The following is a 24,987-nucleotide window of genomic DNA, read 5'->3' as shown; positions in this document are numbered from 1 at the left end:
ATTTAATAGTTGACAACTAATCGATTAATCGTTGCAGCTCTACATATCACACATTAAAATTCTGTATCAATTGTTTTAAATGAATGAAATTGACAGGTGAACATCAGGGTGATCGATGTGGACGAGCCGCCGGTCTTCTCCAAGCCCATCTACAGTTTCAATGTGATGGAGGAAGCCATGGTGAGCAACATAGGAATGGTCACCGCCAGAGATCCAGACAGAGCCAACAAGAGCATAAGGTAAGATGCTGTACACACACCCAACCAGGACTGTGTAACCCTACATAGCTGTTGCTGTTATAATGATCTCTCTCCCTCTCTCTCTCTCTCTCTCTCTCTCCCTCTCTCTCTCTCTCTCTCTCCAGGTATTCCATCGAAGATAAGGACTGTCCCATCGGTATCAACCCGGTCACCGGTCAGCTGTCCACTCTGAGGAAGCTGGACAGAGAGCTGGAGGCCACACACATGTTCCAAGTCAAGGCACAGGAGGAGCCGAGTGGTACGCCACACACACACACACACACACACACACACACACACACACACACACACACCACAACACAAACCTCTCTCTAGTTAGTATCTTCATATACTACTCTCACTTTTACACACATGAAGTTGATATGATTGTAACTAAACAAATATATCGTTTTGGTGCTATATCGCAGTGGTTCTCAATCTGGGGGTCGAGATCCCCCTGAGGGTCGCAAGATCATTTTGGGAGGTCTAGAGATTATTTATGGGATAGGAAAAAAACAGATTTCTACTATACAAATGTATTATCATGTCTATTTTTTTTTTTTAGATTTTTCTCTATTTCTTTCTTTTTTCTCGTGAAATACTGAATAGTTTTCAGCTTGTCAGCCTCCTCTGATAATTAATCAACTTCATTTGAACTGTTCACCTCTCTGCATGTGCAGCCTGTGATGGGGGTCATGAGTAGGTGTTGCTTCATTTTAAGGGGTCACAAGCCAAAAAGGTTGAGAACCACTGTAATATCAGTGCTACATTGGGCCAATATTGCCAACTTAAGCAATGTGACTGTCTCCATTGTCAGCAGACATGAAATAATAAGAAGTGACACTTGGGAGTGCTGACAGCGATGAAGCCAGACTTGTATCAGTGCTATCCAATTAGCTATGCCCTACAAGCACATATCATTACATTACACTGCAGTTAAACATGTGCTGTTCTCCTTCTCCTTAGGGTTGCAGTCGTTTGTCAAAGTTAGCATTTTAGTTCAGGACGTCAATGACAACGAGCCGGAACTGGCTGTGGATGAGATCTTTGTCTGTGAGAACGACATGGCTGGAACGGTAAGACATAGTATCTGTGATATCAAGACTACAGGATACAATGTAATACAACTGCTGTTTATTTAAGAAAGTAATATTTTTTAAAAAGCTATTAAGAACCCACTAATGTCTGTGTCAGGACCTGGGAGACCAATCAGGTGATATGTGCTATAGTCAGCCTGGTCTCATGAAATTTTGTGAAATGAACACGATGTCTTAAAAAGCAAATAAGGTGCTGCATACATGAAAAGTGAGAGAAATGTGATTCCACACCATGAAAGGTTTACATGGAGGACACACGACTAGAAAGGCAGTAGTTTGACTAACCCTAACCCAGCCAAGTTGTTTTAGTTGCCCAACCTTAACCTTAACATAAGTTGCTTCACTTGTCCAGCTAAGCATAACTGTTAGTTAACGTTTTCACATAACGAACACGTGAAACTGGTGTGTCCAATTCGTGTTATTGTCCCCTAATCCTTTCATGGCGGAGGATCGTAATCTTCATATTGTTCTGTAACACATAATCTGTTTTAAAGTTTGTGCTCATTTCAAACTTTGTTTTGAGATGTGTTGGATGCAGTGGTAGTTTGTGCCCAGGACAAATTTATTTATCTCACCCCGTCTCTCCTCAGGTGATTGGGACGGTGAGAGCCACCGATAAAGACGACCAGCAGCCTTTCTTCAGTTTCTACCTGACCAAACAGAACGCCAACTTCTCACTCACCGACAACAGGAGTAAGTCTGTGTGCACCGAGCACGTCTTGTTTCTTTCTTTCCCAGCTAGTAGCTCTAAACGGCGCTCGGGGGAAGCGCCGGTCTCGGCACTTGTTGCCATGCAACGACTGAAAACCCCATTTGAAGCACAGCGCTCTTTTGCTAAAAGTTTAAATATTTTCAACTTCTAAAAGCACGCTTTGGTTTTGCACGGCAAGTCTGGGGATTTAGAGTGCCTGTCTGGGATTGTAAGCGCTGTCTGGAATGTACAACAGCAAATATTGAAAATAATGAGAAGGAGCCGGCGCTGAAAAGCGAGCGGCTCGGTGGAGCTGAAGACTAACAGACGACTCTATACTCCAAACTCATCACAGCCGAGGATGTCAAAGGAACATTTCACCCACAGTGCAATGCTTTTTTTTTCATCTAAATCATGTAGTAAACACTGCATGGTGTAAGAGTCTAAGGGGAACGATTTCAGACTCATTAACTCTCAGTAACTCCCACTCATTGTTTTGGGATATGAATGAGATTAATAAATCAGCTTTGTTTTTCTGTACAGTACCCTAATGGCTTTGGGGCAGTCCAAAAAACAGTATTTAGTAACACGTTAACTAAAGCACATCTATGTGGACTATCATGCATTGTATAATTAGCAGCGATTTTGTAGCCCTCCAAGGAAGCATCTGGGTGAATCAGCTGGGGAAACTGAAGTTGAAGTGAAGTTAAGAGAAGTTAATAGTTTGTAGCAAGCTAGCTTATTTAGCGAGTAACAGCAAAGCAGAGCAGTGTTACAGTCACAGCGTTTGGCAAGATGATCAACTTTAACAAAATGTTAATTCAAATTTAACAGCATGTGAGTAGGCTTTTTTCTTTTTTTTTCTCCTTTTGACTATACAATTTTTTGTTAGGGATATTGTCAACATGGCCACATTTGATTGCTTGTTTTTTGTCTACCAATTATATAATCTTGGTTGATATTATTAAAATGTAGGTTTAAATCATTAATCTTAGATTTTTTAAGATGGGGTTAAATTTAAATTGTGACATAGGGTTAGGGTGTAACACAGCTCTTATTAATTTTAAATCTGGATTAACTCATTTTAAACCCAGTTTTAAAAAACTCTCATTACAATGTTATTTAGTTTTAACCATGTTGGTGCAATCCAGCCTAAATGGCAGAAGTAAGACAATTATATGACCGTTACAAATACTCTTATAGTAGATGAAAGCCTGGGGAAAAGTGGTATCAACTGTTCTAGTCAAATATTAAAAGACTCAATAGATGAAAAGTGGTATCAACTGTTCTAGTCAAATATTAAAAGACTCAATAGATGAAAGCCTCAGGTACTCAATAGATGAAAGATTTAGGTAAAGTGTTACTATTTAATTTAAGTTTAACTCGAATCAGAAACATACTTGAAGAAAGACGAGAGAAAATGCATGAACTCGTCTCCCCAAGTTCCTCTCCGCTCATGCCTGGAGGGGTCGACATGTTGAAAGGATGGAAAACGAGAAGAGAAGGATGGAGGAGAGGAGAGGTGGGGAAAAAAGAGAGGGCAGAGGAGAGCAAAAGGAAGACAGATGAGGCAGAGGTGGTAGAGAAGATAAAAGGAGGCAAGAGGAAGAGACAAGGATTAAAGTCGAGAGCAGGGAGAGGAGAAATATTAAAGAGAGGGAGTGTTAAGAGGAGGCGAAAGGAGAGAGAAGGGGAAAGAGAGGGAGGGGGAGAGAGAAGGTAGGAAGGAAAGATTTAGAGAAAAGGTGACAGGTAAGAGGACGAAAGGAAAGGAAAGGAAAGGCGAATAGGAGAGTAGGAAGGGAGAAAAGAAAAGGAGATTAGAGGAGAGAGACGAGAGAAAGGTAGGAAAGGAAGATAGAAGAGGAAAGACGAGAGGAGAATGGATGAAAGGAGGAGAAAAGAGGACAGAGGAAAGGAGATGAGCGGAGAGGCGAGGAAAGGGGAGGAAAAGAAAAGAGACGAGAAGAGAGGAGGTGAGAGCAGAGGCGAGATAATGAGAGTAGAGGAGACGAGACGAGGATAGGAAAGACGAGGAAAGGAAAAGAGGAGAGAAGAGGGAAGGAGGATAGGAAAGGAGATGAGTAGAGAGGAGAGGAAATGAGAGGAAAGCAGAGGAGGACAAGAGTGGTGAGGAAAGGAGAGGAAAAGACAGGAGGGGAGAAAAGGAGAAGATGAGAGGTGAAAAAAGAGGCGAGAACGAGAGGAGAGGAAAGGGGGGAGAGAATAGGCGAAGGAGAGGAGATGACTTGAGAGGAGAGGAGAGGAGGGAAGAGGAAAGGGGAGAAAAAGAGAAAAGGAGAAAAAGAGTAGGAAAGGAGAGGAGAAAGGAGAGGAGAACAGAGGTGAGGAGAGGAGAGAAGACGAGACAAGATGAGAGGAGAGGAAAGAAAAAGAAAGGAGAGGAGTGGAGAGGTGAAGAGAGAACAGAGGGAAGGAGAGGAGAGGAAAGGACAGCAAAGGAGAGGAGAGAAGGAGAGGAGATGAGGAGGTATATGAGTGTGCTGGTTGTCAGTGTGGAGCCACTGTTCTCCCCTGTGGCTCAGGACTCCGGCCCTCAAATCATCTGACAGCCCTTCACAACACTTAACACACTCACACACTGCTTACACACTGTACACACACACACACACACACACACATACACACACAAACACACACACACACACCTCGTACATACAACAAGAACCGCAAAGTGGCAGGGAAGCTTCTAAAATATTTATCGACGACAAGCTCTTTAAAACTTGCAAAAAAAAACCAACCAGGCTTTCATTATGGATCTGGAAACACACACAGAGAGACATACAAAATCTGGTGAGAGTGGCGTTGATGATGGCAGCGCTGCATGCTGGGAGAGGAGTTTGTTGACTTGGCACGCAGGTCTCACACACACACACACACACACACGCACACACACTCAGTGTAGCTGCACAGTAAAGTGACATGTTTCTGTGTTTAGACCAGGCAGATACACGGGAACTCAGAAACCACAGTGCATTAACAACAGACAGACAGACAGAAAGACAACAAGAGAGAGAGACACATTCAGACACAATGGAGAGAGAGAGAGAGAAAAGGGAGAGAGAGAGAGAGAGAGCAGGAGACAACACAAAAGGTAATGGACAGAAAAGAAAGGAAGAATGAGATGGGGAGAGAAAATAAAGTGCTCACACTGGAGGAGATGTGCATTAAAATCTCTCATCTCTTAAGGCCTTATCTGAACCCGTGTCCTCTCACACACACCTGCAATTCATGAATGAAAGGAATTGGAATTACATCTATCTATCTATATATATCTATTATCAATACTGAATATCATAAAATCTTAAAGCGACCTTGCAGGTGGTGTTTGATGCATAACAATCGTAATACATACATTATGATTGAATGTATTTGATTTGTTTAACCGGGATTGAACCCTCTGATATCGGATGAAAATTTTAATTTGACCATTTTAATGTTTCCAGTCTACAGAGAAATTACTGAGACTGATGTAATACATCATACATCATACTCATGTGCATGTGCTATGTGCATGAGTTAGGGTTCGACCAGTATGGGTTTTTGAAAGCGATAACGATAACACATTTTTTTGGATTGAAGCTGCTGGTAGCCAACAGATATTTTTGTGTTGATGTGCAATATCTACAAATTTGTCAATTTTCATGCTCAAAATATCAAGAAGATTATGAGGATTGAGTGTTTCCCCCAGAGTTTTGTTGTTGTCTCTGAAACAGCATTTAGAGCATCATGTGACACTAAAACTCTCCATGGAAAGCTCTTTGCAGCTCTTTAAGGCAAGGTGAGACAGGTTTCACTGCAGGTTTTACAGACTGACACCACTGAAGCTGTTGAGTAAAATCATATCCTCACCTCCATCATATCGGCATTGGGCAACATTGACCTTCAAATGTCTGATTTTCCAATATCGGCCTGATATATGATCAAACGGGTACTCACACCAGATTGTTTTAGTGTACAGCTTGCTCTTGAAGCAGACCTGCATGCCTCTTTGTGAGTCTCAGCTGTGTCTCGGTATGTTTCGGTACACAAGAGTCTTTCCTGCCTTTGTATTCAGAGAATTCCTCAGGCAGAGGATATTGTGTAGAAAAGCTCTTCCCATCGTCTCAGCAGGAAACTGCTGCCTGCTGGAGATTTGACTAATGACACTATTGTTGGTCCGGTCCGCAGAGGAGACATTGTTCTGTTCTGTTTCTGTTGTATTCTGTTCTGTTGTGTTCTGTTCTATTCTGTTCTGTTGTGTTCTGTTCTATTCTATTCTGTTCTGTTCTGTTCTGTTCTGTTCTGTTCTGTTCTGTTCTATTCTGTTCTGTTGTGTTCTGTTCTATTCTGTTCTATTCTGTTCTGTTGTGTTCTGTTCTATTCTGTTCTGTTCTGTTCTGTTCTGTTCTATTCTGTTCTGTTGTGTTCTGTTATATTCTGTTCTGTTCTGTTTCTGTTCTATTCTGTTCTGTTCTGTTCTGTTCTATTCTGTTCTGTTGTGTTCTGTTCTATTCTGTTCTGTTCTGTTATATTCTGTTCTGTTCTATTCTGTTCTGTTGTGTTCTATTCTGTTCTGTTCTGTTGTGTTCTATTCTGTTCTGTTGTGTTCTGTTCTATTCTGTTCTGTTCTGTTATATTCTGTTCTGTTCTATTCTGTTCTGTTGTGTTCTATTCTGTTCTGTTCTGTTCTGTTCTGTTCTATTCTATTCTGTTCTGTTGTGTTCTGTTCTATTCTGTTCTGTTCTGTTCTGTTCTATTCTGTTCGGTTCTGTTATATTCTGTTCTGTTCTATTCTGTTCTGTTGTGTTCTGTTCTATTCTGTTCTGTTCTGTTCTGTTCTATTCTGTTCTGTTGTGTTCTGTTCTATTCTGTTCTGTTCTGTTCTGTTCTATTCTGTTCTGTTCTGTTCTGTTCTGTTCTATTCTGTTCTGTTATATTCTGTTCTGTTCTATTCTGCTCTGTTCCATTCTATTCTGCTCTGTTCTATTCTATTCTGTTCTATTCTGCATTGTGTTGTGTTGTGTTGTGTTGTGTTGTGTTGTGTTGTGTTGTGTTGTGTTGTTTGCGTTGTGTTGTGTTGTGTTGCGTTGGTTTGCTTTGTTTTGCTTTGCTTTGCTTTGTTTTGTTTTGTTTTGTTTTGTTTATCATGGCTCATAGTCTTTTTGTCTAAATCTGTCTCTTCTTCTTCTTCTGCTCCAGACGGCACAGCAGACATCAGGGTGAAGCAGGGGACGTTCAGCCTGGACGACCCCAGGGATTACATCCTGGAGGTGGGCATCAACGATGGAGGACGACCCCCCAAGAGCAGCCTCACCCGCCTCCCCATCAAGGTATGTGTGTGTGTGTGTGTGTGTGTGTGTGTGTGTGTGTGTGTGTGTGTGTGTTATATTGGTGTACTGTTTGCTTGATAGTATTTGGTCAAGAAGATATTTGTGTTGTAGAAGTTGGACAAAGATAAATATAAATGGCATGATATGATATAAATGACTATATATAGTTTTTCATTTGCAATTTTACAATGAATATTTTTTTTACTTTTTACAAATCACCAGAAGCTTGAAATGTGGACCAACCACTGTTTAAAAAAAGCACATAAAAAAAACTACATAAAAAAAGATCTGTGTTAACAGAAACCTACAAGGACTGATATCTTTACAAATCACATCACAATTTTACTGCAATGAATAATTTTTCTAAAGGACTTCAGAAGCAGATCTTCATTCCTGTTGGAAGCAATATTTTTTTTGTCGACTCACTCAACAGAAGAGAGCAACACAAGTGCTTTACAGTTTTACAGCAGAAAATGTATATTTGTCTTTTCCTTCCATGTTTGCCATTTTTTTCTCTTTCACTTTTCTGTTAAAGGATAAGGCTGGTGTTTTTTAATGCATTGCTTACCGTCAACAAATCCTATGAAAATAACAAAATCAACAATGCGTTTGCTCTACTCCCGTTACTTTCTGACTTCCCACGTACCGTTTTTAGCCGTCAACCCGGAAGTCAGTGGCTCCAATTGTAAGCTAAAAACCTTTAAATACAGCTCACAAAGACATAGTTTCAATTTTAAAAATCGCTAACTGTTACCATGAAAAGTCAGGCTGTTGTAGTTATTACCAAATCAAATTCAAATGGGAACAAATTCTTCATTACGCCGGGGACTATTTTCAGTGCTACGGAACTACTTTCCTGAGATGGAAAACGTGTTTACAGCCGGCTTATTAAGTTGTTTGAGGAAAAAGTCGGCCGGCCCGGTGCATCGTGATGATGAAATATGTTGCCCAGAGCAACAGCATGACTCTGTGACGTGTTTTTAATCGTTTTTTTAATACAATGGAGTTCTATGGCTGCTGGGACATGAGGCTGCATTGGGCACCGGCTACATGGACGAGACTTGTTGGCAAAACAAAATCATTGCTGATTTTATTATTTTCATAGGATTTGTTGACGGTAAGCAATGCATTAAAAAACACCAGCCTTATAAGCTTGCTGAATTTTCCCTGTATATGAAATGCACTACTAATTTGGATTGATTGACTGATGTACCACCTGCTGTAGGTGTGCCGGTGTGATGCCAGGCGGGTTCACACTCAGTGCAAAGCAGCCGCTCTGAGGATGGGAGTCAGTGTTCACGCCCTGATCGCCATACTGCTCTGTATACTGACTATACTGGGTAAGTTCAACTGTTCATTCACAACAGACGGACAGACAGACAGACAGGGCATCATACACACTCCTATGCTTTTCTCTAAGCCATATTTCTGTGTATACTGACTAGACAGATAGATAGATAGATAGATAGATAGATGAATGTAAGGTAATATTATTTTTTCTCCATAATGAATGCAGTGTTTTAGAGATTAAAAGATCAAAGTGGTAATCCTCAAGATCCTCATTATTTTTTTTTTTTCTTATTTTGTTGGCATCTTTGTTGCTCAGCGCTCATTGCTGTGGTGTTTCTGCACTGCACTTCCCAGAGATCTCCTGTCAATCAAACAGTGTGGGGGGCGGAGCTTGGATTTTTTCTGTCGCTGCAGTTTGAGTTTCTCTTTTCGTTGCCTGTTCAGCCATGGTGGCTATCGCTGCTCATGCTAACTACCCAGTTCTTCTTCTTCTGTTTATTCCAAACAAACCGGAAAAGTAAAATGTGTCACAGACAAGCTTTCATGAATGAGTATTGGTTGAATCACTGTTGCGTTATACCACTCAGGGATAGAGAGTAGCAAAATGGACCTTTATTGATATGAAAATGCCACAGATTATTACTTTAACTCATTTGTACATCACCATCATCGACGGAAGTCTGGTAACAGGGAAGAAGACCAAACAGAGCTAGTGGAAAGGATAAAAGAAGATGATGCTTTCAGTTCCTCCTTAAACCCATGTAGTTTTTATGCCTTGAGAAGAATGCAAGGTGGCATCAATGATGGATGCCAGACGTGCGAACACACTCACTCCCCTTTTGCTTTTTCTGAAAACAACGCCTGTGTTTTGCGGGGGGGAAAACTTTTTCTCCTGGTATTGTTGGTTTTATGAATAATGCAGCGGCGGATGTGTAAATAATGCCTGCGGTTGTGAGCTCAATATTCTCTTTGATACCTTTCGCCCCTGCTGCTTCTTTTTCTGGGGGAAAAAAAGACACTTGTCACATCGGATGAGCGGCGTGCGGGAGATAGCCGGCCAGGGGACGAGAGGGATCAGGGATGAGAAACGGTTGCGAAAGAGAGGAAAAGAGAACAAGAACTTGAAGATGAAGAGGGACGGAGGCGGACTGGCGGAGACGGGGAGGGAAAAAAACCCTCAAATCTCGCCTTAGAAATGGGAGACACTGAAAGAAAAGTAAGGAAAGAAAGTAGGAAGAGAGTGAGACAGGAGTGAGACAAGACTGACAGATAGGGACAGAAAGAGAGAGAGAAAAAGAAGCCGAAGAAGAGAATTGTGGGAAAAGCAGTAGAAGAATAGGAGTTGTAATGAGGAGAGTTTATCAGCTCTTTAGGTGCCGTCTGCTTATCAAACACCACCAAACACTCAACCTATTAACTATTAATACACTCTCTCTCTCTATCGCTCCTTCTCTCTCCATTCCTCTCTCTCTGTTCCCTTCTGCTTTTTTCCTCATCTCTCTCTCTCCCTCTTTCTCGTTCCCTCTGGGTCTCTCTCTCTCTCGCTCGCTCTCTTCCTCCCTCTCTTTCCCTTTCTGCCTCTCTCTCTCTCTCTCTTTATCAAACACCCCCAACACAGGCCAGATTAACTATTTAACGCACTTGTCATTATCTGCCAGAGCCCAAAGCAATTTACCGCACTCCCCATTCACAGGCGCATTTTCTCACAGAAGTCGGGTTTGACACACGAAAAGACATTTTTCTCAGTCGTTTTTTTTTTCCTCCCACAAAGAAAAGACTTCTTCCTTTTTTTGTGTGTGTGTGTGCGTGTGTGTGTGTGTGCCCCCTCTAAGTCTGCTATCTCCAGAGCTTATTAAACCGCAGAGCATGTGTTGTAAAAGATTAATCTGTTGGTTTCCCATGCAAACTTAAATTAGTCCCGCTCGCCCCCGACTAAAAGGCATGGCTAATGCTGCCCGTCCGCCGAGGGAGAGAGAGAGAGAGAGGGAGAGAGAGAGAGAGAGAGAGAGAGAGAGAGAAAGAGGTTCATATCAGGACCGGGGCTCGGGGCCGAATCTAACGTCTTAGAAACTGTCGAGTGTATCCTTTCTTTCCTCCTTCTCTCTTCCTTTTCACTCTTTCCTTCGCTCTCCTTCTCCGTTTCTTCCTTTCCCTCCCTCCTTCCCTTCCTTTCCTTAATTATCACCTTGTATCTTCATCCATGCCTCCTTTCCTTCCTTCCCTCTCTTCTCCTTCCTTCTCTTCATCCCTCCTCTTTGCGTCTCAAAATAGAGAGAACGAGCGAGAAAATGAATATGTTATATAGTTTGTTTTAGCCCCCAGATTATTTGCAAAATTATTGTTTGAACCAGGTTTGCTTTGCGCTTCCTCTGTCCCTTCCTCTCACTTTACATCATGTTCATCGCAGGTCTAAAGGTTTTTACTTTTCACACCTCTTTTGGTGTCAAAATGTCTCCTTTGACTCTTTCCTTGAAGCCTTTTCAAGCCTTTTTGAAGTTTAACCATTTTCTCACCTGTTCCCCTCCCTGTTACACTTCTGTGATTTTCCAGGATTTCACCTTTTTAAACTCTTTCAATTCTTATAGGAAAGATCTCCTTACCGTTTCTTTATCTCTGGAGAAATATATCTCAGTATTGCATTAATTTAGGATCATTGATATCTGATTCTTTCTCCTAAATGCCCCTTAAAGAGATGCACATGAGAATATACATCTGTATTATTAGACAAATATGAAAAGCATGATATCTCATGTATAGACATCATGCTGATAGATTTCTGAGATGTTTCTCTTTAATGACCCATAGAGACTTAAAAAAAAAAAAATGATGATAAACCAGAGTGAGACGATCCAAGGCTTGTTTCTCAGGAGAAGAAATTCAGAAGTAAGAGAAAATGGTCAAAATCTCACAGTGATTTTAAACAAAACTCATCTATGTCTGGGAGATGGAAATGAGAAATTGAGGAGGTATTCTGCTTTCACCTTGGTTTCTTCCTTGCCTCTATTTCACTTCCCCTTTTTGTCTCCTTTCTTCTTTGCATTTCATTCTTTCTCTCCTTCCTTTCTCTTCTTTCCCTCTCTCGATCGTGTTTATTTCTTTGGCATCTGCCAGGTCAAACTCTCCTTCCCTTTCCTCTCTTTCTCTTCCCCCCCTCTAGTCTTGTTTTCTCACACTCGTTTCCCGTTCCCTTCCTCTTTCTTGAATCTTATTTTTTCCCAATTTGTGTCCCCCCCCCCCCCCCCCCCCCTTTCTCTCTGATTCAGATGAGGCTTTCAGGCTCGGGGCGAACCTCTCAGACACCTCAAACCATCCCCTGCTCGTTTTTCTTCCCTCGTTCTCGTTCTGTTTTCCAGTCTCATTCCCTATAGTTCCTGTTCTACTTTTCTCACTTGTTTCCTGCCCCTGCTCTTTTTCTTTTTTTTTTTCCTTGTCCTCATTTTCTCTCCTCTCTTTTTCATCCTTGCCATCTTTTTTTAATTCAGAAGACTGTTAGTCCACCAGTGAAGGTGGCTGGACTTTCTAGCTGAGACAAACAGACTCTGAGACAAAAATGGATTCACATATTGACAAAACGATGTCCATTATGCACATCATATATATTTGCTGTGAATTCAGATATCTACCACTGACTAGCCGGTTAGCTCTTCTAGCAGACAATACAGTGTTGTGCAACAAGCAAAGGCTGACCAGATACTCCCAGTACACGTCCAGTATGATGCCACACTGCTTCTTTATGATCGGAGTTGTGGTACCGGATACTCACTTACTACAACAACCAATTTCTCCACCGGCACTGTCTCCATTTTTGTTGTTGTTGTTGTGGGAAACAGCCAGCCTCCTACGTAGCATGAAACCCAGCCTCTCCTTCATCGTGATTGGTTGGCTGAGAAACAAATCTGTTCACGTCACTCGGTGCTTTTCTTAAAAGTTGAACCAAACTCAAATTTGAAAGCACTTTTTTGAGAGAAACCGCTTTTTGTGGCATCTGTTTTAATGTAAAAACACAGCCTTAAGGTGTTTTAGGGTGTGTTTCAGGGTGGTGGAGGCTTTTAATTCCCATTCGCAACAGTTGAGTAGCTCATTGGCTCGTATGTGTTGGTTTGGGCTCATCAGGAGAAGAGTAGTATGAATGTTTACAAAGAGCATTCATGCTCAGGAGAACCTACACTGAATAAATAAATAATTAAAAAAAATACAATCTGTGTTCTCTGCTGTCTAGTCATAGTGATCCTGATAGTGATGAGGAAGCGCTACCAGAAGGAGTCTCTAGCCAGCATGAAGAACAGCGGGGAGATCCACGAGCAGCTGGTCACGTACGACGAGGAGGGGGGAGGAGAGATGGACACCAACGGGTATGTGGAGGAAAAGAAATACTCCACTCTCTATCTGACGTGCTTTACTCTTTTAAATTCACTCTTTAAATTACAATCTGTCTCTCTCTCGCAGCTACGACGTCTCCATCCTCACCTCGGCTCGCCACGACGGCTCCATGCTCCGCCACCCGGACCACCACCCCCACCCGTCCCTCTACGCCATGGTGCAGAAACCCCCCCTCCACCCTGCTCAGCCCACGGCGTGCAAGGGCGACATGGCCGTGATGATCGAGGTGAAGAAGGACGAGGCGGACCACGACCGGGACGGGATCCCGTACGACACGCTCCACATCTACGGCTACGAGGGGCCCGAGTCTCTGGCCGGGAGCCTCAGCTCTCTGGAGAGTTCCTCCACCGGATCGAACTTGGATTACGACTTCCTGAACGACTGGGGTCCGAGGTTCAGGACCCTGGCCGAGCTGTACGGAGTGGACGGACCGGACCGCATCTGTCCGTACTGATGGAGAGCGTCTGCAGATAAGCATACATGATGCCAAAACACACGCACACACACACATCGGTGGTCAAAAACAGCCATACAAATACACCCACACATTGCCAAAACAGACACCTACACAGCATTAAACACACATACACACACATAGATTTAATCCGGTCACTTTTGCTTGTGGAGGAGCTGAGATCGAGCAGGCAACGCGGTCTCCAAAGACTTCTCCGGCGTCTGAAAAGAGAATCGGGACACTCTCGTTTCCGGTGTTTCCAACGCCAAGCGACTTTTGTAATCCGTCGTAGTTCAGTGAGTTTGTCTAGCCTCCCCCGGTCTGGTCCCTCCCAGTCTAAATAAGAGCTTCAGTGAATTCCAGGAAGCCCCGCCAAGTTAAATCAAGGAGTTTTTCTGTCGGATATCTCAATCTCTTTTTTGATGTAATCTCACCCTCTGCTTCCTCCATGGCGATGTTGGGAAGATATTTTAAAAGACGCCATGTGACACCGTAGCAGGCAGTGAGGACTAATTGCTTCACAGATGTGCAAGAGCAGGGATTATTAGCAGCGGCGTGACGTCCACACAACGCCAGTATTTTTTTCTTCCATCGCAGTGCGTTTATTTTTAACGTGTGATATCATAACCCCTTTTTTTCCACCTGTGAAGATCCTTCAGGACTGTACTCGCCACCGGATGCTGCCATCTTTAGTCTGACCTGAACTATGACATCACAATGAGATGTACTTCCTGCTTCCTAACGTTCGTCTCTATCCAATCAGACGACCCTCCAAGCACCCTCCACTCCGGCCGCAGCCAATCAGAGTTGTGTTTTGGATGATGAGCGGGCTAATCATGTTGCTGTTGGCCAATGATGTCACTGAATTGATTCATGATGTCCTCTTGCATTTAATCCATGTCTCAGCTCCCATTTTTCATCCCCCTTTTGTCAGCAATGAGTATGTTTACATGCTCAGTATTCCAGTTAATATTTCAGATCCTGATTAAGGTCAGGATAAGCTCTTTCTATGGATCCTCACATCCCAATTATGAATATCCCTTCATACATGAATTAACTAAATATTCTGACAATTAACCATGGAAATCAGAACCTATATGTACCACAAAAAACAGCATTAAAACGTAAACATGGCTTAATATCCTGGCTGATATCAGTAGACCTACATCCCAGATTTCATATTTGGGTTTCTCATCATCTGGATATGACCTCATCTGGGTTCTTGTATATGGGATGCGGCATTTACAAACAGCGACTCAAAAACAGAATATTTAAGTACATTGACTAATGGAATTTTAATGTGCATGGAGGTTTAAATCAGTTGTATTTCAATCCAACTGGGGATGCAGAATGGTGCAAGTAAAAGCAACCTATTCTTGCTTTGTTCTTTGTCATACTCTTTTTTCGTTGTTTTTTTTTGTTTTCTGTCTTACACTTCCCTGTGGTATTGACGGCCTGTAATCTCTTCTAACTTTGATATATTTTTGATGTTATACAAAGGGACCAAACACATGGGGAAAAAGGTGATTTTAATTTGATCTTAAGTTGCTGTTTTGATTTGTAAATATGGTCGCTCGGGGGTTTAGTGGAGGAGGAGAAAAGCGCCACATGGGTTTTAACTCAAAGAGGTTTGAACTGTTTGATCGCAGCCAGCCACATCAATCTTTGAAGTTCAATGCATCATAGAAGTTATTCTGTGATGATGTGTTGTAATTTACCTTTTTGGTGAACCCACTTTCTGTCAACATGCCTTGTCTACGTTTTGTCTACTTCAGTTAGTGATTTCCTACATTTCCCAGAATGCTTTTCGACAACCCCCAGAGAGCAGGCGTGAACTTGTTGCATTCGGCTGTGGGTTATAATGTAGGTGGGGAGAGTGATGGTGATAGTGATAGTAAGAGAAAGCGAGTCAGAGGCTTTTTCCAGCAAAGGAAAAAGTCACGCTCTTTACTCTTGTGGCTGCATTGCATTCTGGTCTATTGAGGCTGCTGTCAGTGGAGAAATTGGTCTCTCTCCTCTTCTACGATGGATTTCTCCCTGTATGATTGTTGAACGTCTCTTGGTGCAAAATGGCGGCTCTAGAAAGAAGCCCTCGCTCTTTGATTCTGAGGGACTGACATCAAAACCTGACGTTTACCGCTGATGTTTTCAAAAGCTTAAAAATCTTCTGCTATCAAACTCCATTGTGGCTGCGCTAAAAATACTTTGATGTAACGTCAAGTCGTCTATGTTTGGCCAATTATCCACGAGAATAAGAAAAATACACCACAATATGACAAAATGGGGCCAGAAATGCAAAGTTCATCACCAATAGTTAAGTGTTAAAGTGTTTTTAGGGTGGATTTTTCCATAAAATGACACATCCCTTCTGTTTTTTTCCCTTTGTGTTGCTGAAACCGACCATCTGATATGAATGAGGAGTCATTTTGTAAGTGAGTCAGTCATTTTCCCCCAGTTGTCATCTCCGATTCTAAAGACAGTAAAGAAAAGACAACAGAAAGACAGACAGACAGACAGAGAGACAGACAGGCAGAGAGACAGACAGGCAGACAGACAGACAGAGAGACAGACAGAGAGACAGACAGACAGAGAGACAGACAGACAGACAGACAGACAGACAGACAGAGAGACAGGCAGACAGACAGAGAGAGAGACAGACAGGCAGGCAGACAGACAGAGAGACAGACAGACAGACAGAGAGACAGACAGGCAGACAGACAGACAGACAGACAGACAGACAGACAGGCAGGCAGACAGACAGAGAGACAGACAGACAGACAGAGAGACAGACAGGCAGACAGACAGACAGGCAGAGACAGACAGACAGACAGAGAGACAGACAGACAGGCAGACAGACAGACAGAGAGACAGACAGACAGACAGACAGACAGACAGACAGACAGACAGACAGAGGATCAGGCAGAACAACAGGCAGGCAGAAAGGAAACGGCGCTGCTGTTCCTCAGACAGAATTAGAGTGCGTTCCCGGGTTTTATTTGACAGAACTCATCACCACAGTTATTGTTGAGATGAAAGCTCAATTCTCAGAGGCCCGCTGGAACAAAAGTCATTCAGACAACTCAGGAAACACGGAGTGGCAAAAACAGCTATCTGGAAGGCTGAGGGCTGCTGCGATGGCTCTGAGGTGGCTCCGATAACTTTAACCTCGCATCCTTTCAGCTACTGTAGGTCAGCGAGCATCTCCACATCATTCTCTGCATATTTAAAGCCGTCTGACTCTAAAAAAAAAAAAAGCAGCGATCATTCGGAAACAAGCCTCAGATCCTTATTTTGAACTGGAACGATTTATGATAATTGTCCTCTTTAACTTTAGGTTAGTTTAGTTTAGTTGACATGGCAATATTTAAACACAGAGATAAAAAAAAAATGCATATGAAACCGCCAAGGATGATGCATGGGTGACAAAATTGTATTTCTTGTGTATGTTTCAGTTGTCGTCGATGTGCCTGCGCTCTACAAAAAAAAAGGGATAGTGGCATTTTTTTTTTATTTAAGTTTCATTCCAGTTTGGACAATATTGTTTATTTGTTCTCCTGTTTATTCTGTTTTGTTTGGACTTGACTTTGCTTCCTGAAACGCTGTCCTGCTTGGAACGCCGTTTGATAAACGATGGAGACAATAGGTGGAAGCCATCTCAATCCTTTCCTGTTGGCTTCATATATACTTAGAGCGACCCGTTCCCCCCGCCGCACTCCCGTCTCTCTCTCTTTTTCCCTCCTTGCCTCTCTCGTTTTCTCTCTCTCTCTTCTCTCTCTGCTGTGCGTGTCTCTTTCTCCCTTTCTCCCTCCCATTCTTTCCCTCTCTCTCTCTCTCTCTCTCCCTCCTCCCTCCCTCTAATCAGCTAAACTAAACAGTGGCGTCAACTTCCTGTCCATCTGGGAGTTAAGCCCCGCCCCTTCCCGTCTGTGTTATCTCCCCGGTGAGCCAACACATTGTGCTCCCTTCCTGTTGGCTTGGCCTGGGAAACAATCTTGGAGAGGAAAAGAGAGAGAGGGAGAGAGAGAGAGAGAGAGAGAACAATGTAGAGCAGCGATGACTTTACCAGCTGAGCAGAACCACTTCAAACCAAAGATCTGTTTGTGGTGAAAATGCTGAGGCACATTGTGTTTGGTGCCGGTGGTGATGAGGTCATGGTAGACCGGCAACTTTATGAGGCAACGTTGATGAGAACTATTGCTGTTGCAGCAATAACTGGGACAAAATCAGCATGGATTACGTAGATGAAAGCTGTATGAGGCAACTTCACGCTTTGGCGGCCCCAAGTGGCAAGCGAGAGATATTGAATTTTTGAAAGTTTGAAGGACTTCATTACCCGGAAATCATGTGATGTGATGTCTTCTTAGTGACTGGTGGGGAAGGAGTTGGTGAAAAACAAAAATCTTTTTCGCAGCAGGTTCAGCCAGCGTCGGTGAGTCCAGCTTTCTCTGGACGGAGCGTTTCGTTTTGTATTTCGCTCTTAAGTTTCGATTCGTGATGGGACGGTCTTCTCTGTTGCAGCCCCATTTGTGATTTAGGCTGATAAGACGGGTGTATTTTTAGATTAAAAAACTGGACTTAGAGCAGCTTTAAGTGATAAAAGTATCACGTAAAAATCTGTCAATCGAGTTGCCGTCAATATCAACTTTCTCCACTGGTTCAAAAAGCTGCCTTTGTATCACAACTTTATTTCCTTGAGTGTGTCCCAAGTTTCTTTGTTTCATGTCATTTCAAGTCAAGTCATTTCAGATCCACGGTTCCTGTTAAGTTACATTTATGTTATATTTGTTTATTATTATCATTATTATTATTATTATTAAGATCGTGATGTTTAAACACCAGGCAAGAGGACAGAGAAGGGAGAGTTGTCTGGCAGAGTTGTAGCAGGGGAAGGGAGCGCGGTGTTTAATGTTTTTCTTATTTCTCTGTACGAGATATTCGGGGTCTCTGGTTGTATATGATTTATTAGAATCTGAGTCGAATTACTCTTTCCATTTTGAAACACTCCAACAGATAGAGGTGTTCTGTAATGTAGTTCTCTAACAGCAATAAGACTTGGCAATATTTGGAAAGTATATGGGTAACTTTACCAACAATTATGACCAACAGAGTTTATTTGAAGATTTATTTGAAGAGTTCTATTCCAAAACACTAAATAAAACATATACTGTATCTATTTTTTTTTTTTTTTTTGGGGGGGGGGGGGGTCTTCTAAAATATAAAGGATCCAGTCTGTAAAAGTATTGTCATTTTGTCAGACAAGGACTTAGGTTACAGTACATGAAATTCTTTTTGCCATGATTTTATAAGATTGTTTATTCAAACGGTGGCTCTGTCATTTTGGAATTAAACTCTTCATTAGTTCCTTACAGCCCACTGTGTTAAACACGTTGGTTTTGTGCCATTTCCAGTCTACATTTTGGGCGTTTAACTGACTCTCTTATCCACAGTGATTAACCATGAGTACAACAGTAGAATTAGTAGATCGCCAACATTAAAAGCAAACAACAGATGTGGCAAAAATATTCCCCCAGTCCCCGCCCATGCTGAAGGAAATACTGCCATCTCCATTGCCTCATAACAGCACCTGTGGTAGCATTGCTTTTTCTATTAGCAGTGGAAAATCATGCATAGCTCAGTGCATTAGAGCACACAGCGTAACTGGTTAGACTGGTTTCTGTGCTGTTTCTGGATGCATATTGAGGCATGATGCAACAAAATGCAAAATAAGCCTAGGGTTATTTCAACTTTTTTTTAGCCTGCCACTCCAAGAGAGAAATTGAGGAGGAGTCGTATTCCCAAACACTATTTATCCATTTTGGGAAAGAAAAAAAAAAATCATTCCCTGGCATTCATTATACAGCATCTCCAAAATGTAGAGGATCCGTTCTGTAACTGTGCAATCATTTCCTCAACTTGACTTACTTTTAGTAAGTTGATTTGTCGATTTACTATCATTTAAAAAGTGCCATACTTGGTTTTAATTGTTGGCTATCAATCATTTTATGAAAGCATGTGTTTCTGCTATGAAGTTGTGAATCATTTTGAATCAAAACACTTCAAATGAATCTCTTACTTTTGGGATCCTGGCATATGAAAATATATTTGTACTCGTGTCTTGAATGCACCCAGATGTAGGCCCACAATCCTCTTTGGGTTTCGACCCTTAGTTAGAAATAAACCAGGCCTTAATAAGTGATTCAACTGTAATTGCAATATTGTATATTCTGTGGCTAATTCATCCATATATCCCATGTTATTGAGAGAGTGTAATTTGGTGTCAAACACTGTATATAGACGAAAACGTGCCTAATAGTGATTTCTGGCCTCACCTTGTTTATTATTTGCCTGAATTACTGTATTAGAAGATGTAAAACTTGACACAATTCTTCATCTGCTGTAAAGAGTAAAAATAGGCTCATTTTCTACAAATGAAAGAGACTTTTGAGATGTTTGAGTGTGTGTGCATGAGTGACTGCCTGTGTATGTCTACTTGTGTGTGTGTGCTTGTGATGTAACTTGTGTACATATACGCACCAATGGGTGTCAACATTGAAGCACCCGAACCAATAAGGAGAGCAATCACAGAGAAATGCATTCTTTTTTTTCCTGTGTAGCTACAGTGCAGGTCTTCAAGGGAGCAACACGTGCCTTTATTGTTTGTTAAAAAAATAATTAAAAATACTGTAAGTAATTTTTGATGGTGGACACAATGTTTTCTATATTGTTTTTAAGGTGTATAGCAACTACTTTTTATTACCTGACATTTTTGTATGTGTAGAATAAACATAGACACTCAAATAAGTTCTGTTGTCTTCTTGTTGTTATTGCTGCTGCTGGTGATGTTTTTAAGTGTTACCTATACTTCTAAGGGGATTAAAAAAAAATAAAAAAAGCCCTATAGTAAAAACGATCTGAAAAAATCTTGGGTTTATAAGACACCATCTGGTAAAAATATGTATATTTATGAAAAATATTTGCTGAAATATTTCAAAGATTCCAATTTATTAGCATGTTTTAATTTTTGTGATGAAAGCCTTTGGTTCTTATTATTGTTTACAAGTCTTAAAGATTTGGTTAAATAATTAATATTAATCATGAAAATACAGTATGCATTTTGGGTTTGAAGGTATGACATCATGCATTCTCCTTATGACACAATTATGCCTTATGCCCATAAAAGGACAAAGTGGAAGTTATGGGTTAATGTAAACCCATAATGGATCAGATCAGGTTCTGATTACTGGTGCCGGACCATGACATGATTTGTGACGGATTCTCACTAATAAACCATACAGTTCCTGTCCTTGGGCTGAATTTACACAGGAATAGAATAATCTGATGTTTAACCCCAGATAGTTTATACTATCAGATCCCATGTGGTGAAGATCAGATCTGTGCTGTGAGGAAAACTCAGATTCCTCACCTTGATCTTTCACATGTGATCAGACTCCAGGTGAAACTTTGTTGTGTTCTTTCAAGTCAAGTGTGCAGTCATTAGAGAACCGTGTCATTTTATTATTGTAGGGGCCAGTTGATTCAGGGGTTTGTATTCCATAAAAGGGGTTAGACCTCCATATGTGATGATTTCCATATGAGACATGCCTGTGTGTATAAGATCACATGGATAACAATACGGAGCGAGAAACAGATGGAGAGAGAGAGAGAGAGAGAGAGAGAGAGAGAGAGGGGAGGGAAATGCCAAAGTGACGGCAGTGCTCTCGATCCCAGCACCTCTTGGGTTAACACCCAGCTGGGACTTCCTTCCACACACACACACACACACACACACATACTTTTAAACCTCAAAAGAGGAAAAGAGGCAACTAGGACAGTGTTTGGTCTCCTGTGTGCCAGGAATGTGTTTGTTCTTCTACAGTGTTTTGTATGTTTGAAACAATTTAATCAATCAGATAATTTAATCACAACAATAACAATTTAGTCTTTCAGATTTACATTTAAGATCCAAAGATCCAAACTACTAACACTACTGCTACTTCCACTACTACTTCCACTACTACTGAAAACAAAGTAAAATATACTACGATAACGACGATTAATATTACTACTAGTAATAATAATAACCATAATAATTTGATTATTAAGGATTGTTACAGACTATCAAACAGTTTCAAAGTATGTTTGACTGTAGTTGTTTTTGACCCAAAGGAATCAGTTGCTATTCTGATTCATAAACTAACACATTTGCATTTTACATTTTAGGCATTTTAGGTGTTGTTCTCATCCTGAGCGGCTTACAGTGAGTGAGTAGGTAGGGGTTTAGTGTTTTGCTCCAGGAAAGAAGGCTGAACACCCACTGCTAAAGAAGTCTCCTCCAAACACAACATTCATTTACTTTTACATTTTAGGCATTCAATGGCGCTCCAATTACCAATAATACCCACAACCTTCACTTGATATATTCCTACATCTTGAATGACCATTTCAATCAGATTTCTGACTCCCAAACGGATCTACTCTGGACAGTATGACCAGTGTGTGACTCTTCTCACAATATTGTAACGTTCATTGCAGCAAACGTCACCTGTAGTATCGAACTCACGCAGCATTTCCCACCACAAACCCCATGCACCATCCAGTCCTTATGTTATCTCATATCTGCTCTCTACTACAGTATTGCCTTAAAAAGCTTTTGCTATGAGCTCTATAGAGCTCATAGCAAAAGCTTTTAGACTCCAAGTTCATTCTGTAATCAGTTATTCAGGCGAGGAGGATAGCTGGGAGATGTGAGGGAGATGTGATGGAGATGCAACGGATGTCTGAGCGAAGGAGAGAGAGAGAGAGAGAGAGAGAAAAGAGAGAGAGCGTAATAGAGAGAGATGGTTATGGAGAGAGAAGGGAAGGATATTTCTCTCCCTTTTGCTCTTACAATTTTGTTCTTTTCTCTCTTTACAGCCCCCCCCCCCCCCCCCCCCTCTCTCTCTCTCTCTCCCTCTCTGTCTCTCTCTGTCTCTCTCTCTCTCTCATCACATCAACACCATCCGCTCACATGTCTCCAGCAGCGATCCCCCCTCCCCTCCCTAACCTCAGCTGAACTGTGGCCTAGTTGTGGACCGGGTCGGACCACCAGCGCCATAACAAACATATTAAAGTATCGCTTTTAGGACAATTAAGCTACAAAACTGAACGAGTAAACTGAGGCCTGCTTTATCCCTGAATACGATTACATGGAGACCGCGAACGGATAATCCTTTGAAACCTGATCAAAGTAGTCTGAATTTTGAAGTGGGCTACGTGTTTACACGCAAAGGAGGTGATATGGATAGCTGTTTACATGTCGACAGCATGTAATCCAGTTAGAGCACACGCTGCATCTTGTCACGCAGTTATGTCTGCTTCTTTTTAGGATAATTGGTAGCCTGAAAAATAGTACAGAGGGATGTGAAACGGTGGCAGTGCTACCTGTGCATCGGAGGAAGAGGAGGCTTTGTGAATCTCCACATTGCAGCAGCAGCAGTGAATTTGTTTCACTGCACACATATCACATGCCTCTGTGTATTTCTTTCCCTCATTAACTGTTTTGAACGAGACCATATGGAAAAGTCTTTCACCTGTGGCAGTTTTCTTTTAACAGCATCCAGTCGTTTAAAGGAGAAATCCAGCCTCAGAACATACTGTTTGAGGGGGGAAAACTTTGAGAAGCCACATGGGTTTTAACTCAAAGGGGTTTGAACCGTTTGATCACAGCCAGTTTGCCAGTTGTGTTTAGATATGGCTGAAATGAAATACTTTGCTTTATCTGAAATACTGTCTAACTATCCTAAAGGAAAATTCCACTCTTGGAAACTCTTCCACTGTTAGATATCATCAGTTTAGGATGTTCAGTGTATTCCAGGAGTTATTTTGTGATGAAGTGTTGTAGCCTAATTTACTGTTTTGATGTTCCCACACTGACTCAACCTGCCTCGTCTACTTTTACTTCAATTAGTGATTTCCTACATTTCCCAGAATGCCTTTCCAACCCCAAGAGAACGGGCCTGAACTGTGGGTTTTACGTGTCAGCGGAGAGTGCGATATTAATAATGAGAGAAAAAGTGAGGAAAAAGTGTGAAAGTCATGCTCCTTACTCCAAACACATCATGTGGCTGCATTGCATTCTGGTCTATTTTCTGCTATTGGTGGAGAAATTGGTCTCTCTGCCTCTTCTACGATGGATTTCTCCCTGTATGACTGTTGAACGTCTCTTGGTGCAAAATGGCAGCTCTAGAAAGAAGCCCTCGCTCTTTGATTCTGAGGGACTGACATCAAAAAGACATTTACTGCAGTTTTCTGCTATCAAACTCCATTGTAGCTGCAATGGAAATATCTCAACATGACGTCATTATGTCTACATTTGGCCACATTTGGAAAACTACATCACCAAACAACAAAATGGACCCAAAAATGCAAGGTGCATCACCATTACCTGTTTTTTCTATCAGTGTTAAAGTGTTTTAGGGTGGATTTTTCCTTTAACTGAATGACCACATCGAAACATGGTCTGTGGAGGCTGATGGTGTTTCTCTGGTCCGACTTAAGTGTTTATTTAAGGGTGTTTCCTTTGCAGCGGGCCTCAGTCAGTTCTATACACAGATCACCAGGATGCACGTAAACTCACCGACCCCCTTCACTGTCGCTGTCAAGGGTTTATTCAGGTATGTGGAGAATTCATTCATTCATTCATTAATTTTTCTGGGTATAAATATCTCACAAAAACATGTCATCATTCACAATCAACATGTATCTTTGTAGTATGATGGTGAGTGAACCTCAAGCTGCAACACGTTTCACTTCATAACCCTGGAGGGCAGTAACACAACTGTTATCAAACACGTGAAGAAGAAAAACTATTTTGCTGGTCATTGATTTGGAGCTGTATGTACATTTTCCAAACTTGGTCACAGGTTTCTAACATTTATTCAAAAGTTAGGATTCATTTTGTTAAATCAAATCATCTTTCAGTCTGATTCACCTGATTATAACAGTATTGAAAAATGTCTTGCCATTGTCAGAGAAGAGCCAGTGTTGTTTCTAAGACTTGCCAACTTGTCTCCCTGCCAACATCTATCCATAAAATCTGATAATAAATAAAACTCTGTCTCTATTGTTACTGCCGGAGGAGCCGAACCGTTATGTTTTACTTCAGTTTCTGTGCAAATATTAAGTTTTGTAGCACAAACATCTGCAGACTAAATACTGTACGGCACACACACACACATACACACACACAGGCTGTTAGAGGCTGTGTTGTGTGTATTTTCTCTTGTTTTACATCCTTTGTTGCTTTGAGACTTTGTGACAAATCTGTTTGTTGAAAGTGTTTTACAAATAAATGTGATTTATGGCAATGACTGTCAAACGCAAGAACAAGATTGGCCTGTGGGTAGAACTTGGCACCGACACTGCAAGAGTTAGGGGTTCAATTCCCTATCATTTGGTAAAGTATGGCACTAACACAGGGATTGATTTCCACCAAAAACTTGTATAAAAGCGTCCACTAATGTTT

The 24,987-nt window shown here is 41.6% G+C and overlaps 1 protein-coding gene across 1 annotated transcript in view; it reads left to right on the top strand.

Annotated features, from left to right (window-relative positions):
• cdh5 (cadherin 5) overlaps positions 1–13,660 on the top strand; it is a 37,817-nt gene extending 24,157 nt beyond the window's left edge. Inside the window, exons 8-15 of the mRNA XM_071911731.2 lie at positions 97–239; positions 365–498; positions 1,206–1,315; positions 1,927–2,029; positions 7,230–7,360; positions 8,586–8,700; positions 12,870–13,002; positions 13,097–13,660. Of these exons, the coding sequence (XP_071767832.2) occupies positions 97–239; positions 365–498; positions 1,206–1,315; positions 1,927–2,029; positions 7,230–7,360; positions 8,586–8,700; positions 12,870–13,002; positions 13,097–13,484 (1,257 nt within the window). The 3' untranslated portion in view covers positions 13,485–13,660. The remainder of the gene's footprint in view (positions 1–96; positions 240–364; positions 499–1,205; positions 1,316–1,926; positions 2,030–7,229; positions 7,361–8,585; positions 8,701–12,869; positions 13,003–13,096) is intronic.
• The last annotated feature ends 11,327 nt before the right edge of the window (positions 13,661–24,987 follow it).

Source organism: Centroberyx gerrardi, chromosome 15, assembly GCF_048128805.1.
Source record: "Centroberyx gerrardi isolate f3 chromosome 15, fCenGer3.hap1.cur.20231027, whole genome shotgun sequence".
Lineage (NCBI taxonomy): Eukaryota > Metazoa > Chordata > Actinopteri > Beryciformes > Berycidae > Centroberyx > Centroberyx gerrardi.
This window is presented reverse-complemented; position numbering and strand designations above follow the sequence as displayed.